We start from the raw sequence: 7,068 nt of genomic DNA on the forward strand, positions 1-7,068 counted from the left end.
CCTTTAGTCTATGCATGTCAGACTTTACTCCAGTCCTTGAGACCAAAATAAAGACACACAAAATATATTTAGGCTCTGTATTTTGCTCAGTCATGTGACATGGCAAGATTTTATCCTGTATTTTAAGCCTTATCCAGAAGGAGAATTACACCAAAAGGGAAAGCAATTGTCTGAAGATGTAGCTGGACCATCTGCTGGGACAGTTTGATGAAAAAGCTATAAAGGTTAAAAATCCAGGCATGTCACATGATTCCACAAACCACAGGGCCCTAATAAGACAATATAAAGGCTCATACATGCTTATAACAAGTACGTTAATTCCCCCCAGATCACCTCAGTAACATGTAATGCACACAATTAAATATAATCTCTATGATGTGATAGTCATAGGTGTCACCCCCATTTCTCTAATAGGGATTATATTTCTATGGCTATCATCTTGGCTATAATGTATGGAGTCCATAGTGAACTAATGTTATTCCTGCATCTTCCCCACTTTATAATATATCTGTTGATAATGATGTCTCCTTCTCCCCAGGTACCTTCTGTGCCCTGGACATTTGTCTGTCCCAGTTGCAGGACATGGGGACACTCAATGTGTGTCAGACGGTGCGGTGGATGAGAACACAGAGGGCCTTCACCATCCAGACCCCCGACCAGTACTACTTCTGCCACAACGCCATCCTGGAGCATGCTCAAAGACAGGGCCTGCTCTCAGCCAGTCAGTGATGCCAAGGGGGTCGCCTCGTAGTTCTCGCAGCCAATCAGTGAAGCCCTGGGTGTTGTTCTCGCAGGCAATCTGAAAATCCAGGGGACACTTTGTAGCCAATCAGCATGTCTGCTTCTAGGGATTGCCATCACTTATTCTACCCTTTAAGAGGCCTCTAAGACAGACTCATTCCTCCGGACTCTCTCACATTTTAACGACTAGTAAGACGGATTTGTAGTGTCTCAAGAAGTTACGGTCCAAGTTATTGTTGTTTTCTACGCATGGACCACCATTTATTTGTTTTGGTAGTTTGGGCAATGTAAACCCCATGTCCTACCAAATATAAATCGTTTAGCTACATTCAAGTCTACTTTCCTATATTATTAGTTCTGTGTCCTCACTGAAATCTGTATTTTTATTTTGTCAATAATATCCACATAGGGACGGTGAGCCAATCTTGCATTGTTCTTGGAAAACTCGAGAGGAACATTTCCTCTTGACTTAAACTTCTCCTGGAGCTGATATAAATCGAATGGCTACTTTTAGAAGTTGACCTGATATGTATGCGGACTTCTCATCTTGCCCTACCCCTAATCCAAGCCTCAACCACGATAAAATGCATAGATGACCTTAAGTTCCACTTAAAGTAATGCTACACCTTAAGAAATTTGCGAGCTGCTAATAATGTTGCCATCTCAATGCATTTCCTGCAGATTGAAGAATTAAGGGCTGCCCTCACAACACAGACTTCATTACGTTATTCACATTGGCTGTTCGAAAACCTTGTTTTCCATGACATTAAATGTTTGGTCGCCGCAATAGTCGTTACGTATGCTTCAGTGAGACACTGTCATGTACTTCTGTTGAGCCGCCAATGCTGCGATGAACATGATGTAGGAAGGCCATAACCCTGCTTCCGCCTTAAGACCCCAGTCTTAGACCTCACCTCAGTAAAGTGCAATATACTTTTATACACAGCCATGTTGAAGCACTTTGAAAAGGCTCTTCCCATCGTGCTTTAAGATATTGCAGTTCTTGTGGTGGTATAGTGCATTTAAGGTCAAATTGCAATTATGGGAGGTTCTAAACATGTGATATAGGCATAACTTGATTGGACCTTTGACCTTCAGGCTTGTCTGGTTGTTCAATGGACACTTATAGAGACCATCTTGTCATGATTACATGTAGAATATTACCATTCCCATTGCTGAACAGTGTGTGTGCATCATATTACATGATATCTTGTTGGATGAAAGAATTTGTTCTTTGCTACTGAATTCATATTGAATTTGCATGTAGTGGAGCCTCGTTTAAGTCTGCCATCCTCGTGCACTCTTAGTAATTTTAGAATGATTACTTTCAATGAAGGACAGTGTGACCAATTGTATTTTTCTATTGTATTAAACAACTTTTTCTTACAAGTATTCAGACTTTAAAAGTATACATTAAAATTGCATTATATTTGCTCTGTTACTATTAGGTAGTATGATTGAGGACAATTGAATCAGATGTTGCTGTATGGAAAAACCATTTGTCTACACATGTACATTTCAAATGCTTCTGTCTTATGACCCAATACATTTTTTTTGCCAATTACGTTTTCCAACCAAAGGAGATTGGGATATGTTCAATAACATTTCAAAGGAAGACCAAACATGTATTCAGCACATTAAATGCTAAATGTTCATTCCTAATGGATTGTGTGTGCTTTTGTCATATTTTAGTCTGGTTTGTGTCTAGACAAATCATCTTTCTGAAAAATCTTGAGTTTATATGCACAGTGCAGTCAAATGTGAATTCCGGTGTTATACATATATATATATATATATATATAGTTGAAGTCGGAAGTTCACATACACCTTATCCGAATACATTTAAACTCAGTTTTTCACAATTCCTGACATTTAAGGACCAAGTTTGTGAAATCCTGCCATATACAACAGGGTTCCCTGATCCTGTTGGAAAAAGAAAAGGTTTCTCCCTCCCCATATTGACTGATTCAATTCAATAATTTAAAAAAGACAATACAAGTAAAAGTTGTCTAGTAACATTTGAAGGCAGAGTCCAGGTCTCTCCATTCAGAGACATCAGTATCAAGCCCATCTGTCTGGACTTCATCTCTCCATGTGCTGGCTCCCATACATATTTCTGTTCTATTACCAATGGCAGTTAGTACTTGTTTGTGTCAGATATTAACCTATCCTATGTTGAAGTTTGAACAGGCTTATAAAACCTACCCAATTATGGTTTCCACATAACGAGTGAGGCTGCCATCTGGCAAAAGCATCTCCAGTCCATCCTGTAGAAATCGGCAGTTCATCAGTGGAACATGGAATGAAAAGGGTGTTGCTACTACTGGACATTTGTGCTGTACCACATACTAGGTTGAAGTTTGAACAAGTCAGACTAAACCTACCTAATGCTGTTCTCCCCATCGACGACCGTTGGTGAGCAGGCAAGATGTGATGCTGGAGGTGAGATCTTTGCCAGAGCCACATCGATGGGCATAGCAGTGTCGATCAGCTCCTGGGCCATCATCAAAGATACTGGGTGGTCACACAAACACACAGCACTGATTACATTATCAATGGTGGTGACGATTAGCCTGGTGGTACCAACCTGAATGCTGTGTTCACCTTTCTAATTAAAATGTGAAGTGAAATAGAATGGTGAACACAGCGATCAGGCTGGTTAATGCACTGGACATTATATGCATCTTAAAAGTAGAAAATAAGAAATAAATAATGTCTACATAAAGTATGTTTCACAATTGGGTTAAGAAATGTATCAAAGTAATTTGTACAAATGAGCCTGTGAAAGCTGTTGCTGCTGACAGGTCAAGGTTGCTGGTTGGATACTTGCCAACATGTGGCTGACTGTTCAATTCACAGGAATGCTTACAGCGAGGGCATGTCTGCATGATGCTGATGAGGGCCCCCTTACTGGTATTCTCTATGCTCCATGTTTGGCTGAAAACTGGACATCTCTCAAACAACTGCAGCAGGCAATCTTATGAGGTGGTGTTGACTCGGAGGCCTGTGAAAGGGTTATAAAATCAGCAAAAAAAGAAACGTCCCTTTTTCAGGACCCTGTCTTTCAAAGATAATTCATAAAAATCCAAATAACTTCACAGATCTTCATTGTAAAGGGTTTAAGGGCTTGTAAGTAAGCATTTTCCGGTAAGGTCTACACCTGTTGTTTTCGGCATATGTGCCAAATATTTATTTATTTAATTATTTTAGTTTATAATTAAATAAATAGTTTTTTAACATTTCTAAAAACCTGTTTTGCTTTGTCATTATGGGGTATTGTGAGTAGATTGGGGAGGGGCTATTTAATACATTTTATATTAAAGCTATAACGTAACAAAATGTGGAAAAAGTGAAGGGTTCTGAATACTTTCCGAATGCAGTGAATGCATTGGAATGCCATCTATTTTCAATTAGGATTTTCCATTCTTGGCTATTTCAATTGACTAGAACTAGATGAATGTATTCAATTGGCCAGTATAACATTTACTGAAACAGGGAAGAACTACTTGAACTTGTCCAATAAGAAATGCTAGTTTACTTTTTTTGTTGGCAAAACGTTTTGCCATGCACTAATGAATGTGACCCTGATGTGAATTTATTGTACACTCTCTCTCTCTCTCTCTCTCTCTCTCTCTCTCTCTCTCTCTCTCTCTCTCTCTCTCTCTCTCTCTCTCTCTCTCTCTCTCTCTCTCTCTCTCTCTCTCTCTCTCTCTCTCTCTCTCTCAAATTCAAATTCAAGCTGCTTTATTGGCATGAAAAACATTGTGTCAATATTGCCAAAGCAACAATGTATACAATATACATTGTAATAAAATTATAAACAATGACAAATAATAATATAGAATGGCAGTAAATAATAATACAAAATTAAATATAAAAATAGTAACAATAAAACAGTCAATAATCGAATGTAATGTAATAAAAAAATGAAACTATAACTAACTTATAACTAAATAACGGTCATCTTCACCATTACATTGGTACTACAACTACAATCATCATTACCACTACTACCACCACCACCATCATTAAACTGCTATCATTACCATTACCACCCATACCATTACTACTTGGAATGATAAACAACAATAATAATAGTAATAACAATAACAGCAATAACAATAACAGTCATAATAAGTAACAGTCATAATACTGCTTACTATGCAGATGTTATTATTCAGTGTCCCTCAGGCTATGGCAGGCAAATACATATTTGGCTGCAAGAGGAGCCATTGCTCCTTCGCCCATGAGTATTTTTAGTTTTTCCTCTGGGTTTAATAAGTTAAAATTTGGAACAAATGTAGACATTTCTGTAAATAATGAATCTCTTGGTGAGGAATATTTATCACAGTAAAGGAGAAAGTGCATCTCTGTTTCTACATCCCCTGTCGTGCAGTGACCACATACACGCTCCTCTTTGGGTAGCCATGTCTTTTTATGTCTGCCGGTTTCTATTGCCAATCGGTGGTCACTCAGCCTGTACTTGGTAAGGATCTGTCTCTGCTTCGTATCTCTGACAGAGTAGAGATATTCAGCCAATTCATATTCTCTGTTTAGGGTCAGATAGCAATTTAGTCGGCTTTGGGATTTTGTTTCGTTTTTCCAATGTTGTATATATGAGTCCTTTGATTGGTTCATGATTTTGTTTATTGGAATTCTTTCTTTTGAAGCAGTGCTGTTGTCAGCTTGGTTGGTGAGGTCCAACACCAGCTGACTGAGAGGGCTCGTTTCTGGGCTCAGCTCTTGGGTTTGAAGTGCTTTAAATTGCAGACTCGAATTTGGACTTGAATTTAGATGTAGCCAAAATTTTAATGATCTTTTCTGTATTTTCATTATTACTGGAAAGCGGCCCAATTCTGCCCTACATGCATTAGTTGGTGTATTTCTCTGGACTTGTAGGATTTTCCGACAGAATTCTGCATGTAGGGCTTCAATTGGATGTTTGTCCCACATTTTAAAGTCCAGTTTATTGAGTGGCCCCCAAACCTCACTTCCGTAAAGAGCTATTGGTAGGATTACACTGTCAAATATTTTGGTCCAAATTCTAATTGGGATGTTGATTTTGAATAATTTCATTTTTATTGCATACAATGCTCTGCGGGCTTTTTCTTTGAGTGCATTCACTGCCCTATTAAAGTTTCCCGATGCAGATATGGTCAGACCAAGGTAGGTGTAATTTTTTGTGTGTTCAATGATGGTGTTGTTCAGGGTGAATTTATATTTGTGTTTCTGACATCTGTTTTGTTTTTGGAAAATCATGATTTTAGTTTTTGGGAAATTTACTGCCAGGGCCCAATTATGGCAATATTGCTCTAGAATATTAATGTTCTGTTGAAGACCTTCTTTGGTTGGTGATAGAAGTACCAAGTCATCAGCATATAGCAGGTATTTCACATCTGTGTCAAATAGTGTGAGTCCTGGGGCTGGAGAATTGTCCAACATGTCTGCTAATTCATTGATATAAATGTTGAAAAGATTTGGACTCAAACTACAGCCTTGTCTCACACCTCGACATTGTGAAAAGAATTCTGTTCTTTGGTTTTTGATTTTTATTGCACACTTGTTTTCTGTGTACATACATTTTATTAAGTCATACACCTTACCACCAAGCCCACTTTGGAGAATTTTGTAGAATAGCCCTTCGTGCCAAATAGAATCAAATGCTTTTTTAAAGTCAATCTCTCTCTCTCTCTCTCCCTCTCTCCCTCTCTCCCTCTCTCCCTCCCTCCCTCTCTCCCTCCCTCCCTCCCTCCCTCCCTCCCTCCCTCCCTCCCTCCCAGGGCTCACAGCACCCAGGCTCTGAGTGGTGCCGGCTTCCTGAAGATGATCAACAGGGCTAGACTCCCTCAGCAAGATGACCATCAAGATGAAAGCGTCGGACGGGGTGAGTCTCCCTCCACTGACCACTGTGACACACACACGCTTTCGCCTCAGTTAGTTTTACCTCGCCTAGGGCCCTAGTCGGCGGAGTATGCTCGTTTTAAAGTGAAATCTCCACCCGGGGCGAATGGACCTACTGTCACTAAAACAAATGCACCCACTAACTATCTCGCACTATAGTCAAACCATTGCAGCTCTAATGCTGTGCGGTTGCCTGTGTCATGGTGTGTTGCCAGTGGTTCGAGGAGAAACTGCAGGAGGTGGAGGCTGAGGAACAACAACTGAGGAAGCTCCACATCATGATGGACTCTCTGATCGGACACAGTAACGGTACGGAATAGAAAAGTGCTTAATCGTACATTGTGAAATGGAAATAGGCTTCAAATAACATAGTCAGCATTTGGTAAACTCCCTCTTTCCCTATCTCCCAGAGTTGTCAGTGAACAC

General features: G+C 39.6%; 1 protein-coding gene across 1 annotated transcript in view; it reads left to right on the forward strand.

Moving 5' to 3' along the window:
• Nucleotides 1-2,390, forward strand: part of LOC120054198 (tyrosine-protein phosphatase non-receptor type 9-like) — a 46,145-nt gene extending 43,755 nt beyond the window's left edge. The window contains exon 13 of the mRNA XM_039001654.1: nucleotides 539-2,390. Coding sequence (XP_038857582.1) covers nucleotides 539-729 — 191 coding nt within the window. The 3' untranslated portion in view covers nucleotides 730-2,390. The remainder of the gene's footprint in view (nucleotides 1-538) is intronic.
• The last annotated feature ends 4,678 nt before the right edge of the window (nucleotides 2,391-7,068 follow it).

This window comes from Salvelinus namaycush, chromosome 9 (genome assembly GCF_016432855.1).
Source record: "Salvelinus namaycush isolate Seneca chromosome 9, SaNama_1.0, whole genome shotgun sequence".
In the NCBI taxonomy this organism is placed as follows: domain Eukaryota; kingdom Metazoa; phylum Chordata; class Actinopteri; order Salmoniformes; family Salmonidae; genus Salvelinus; species Salvelinus namaycush.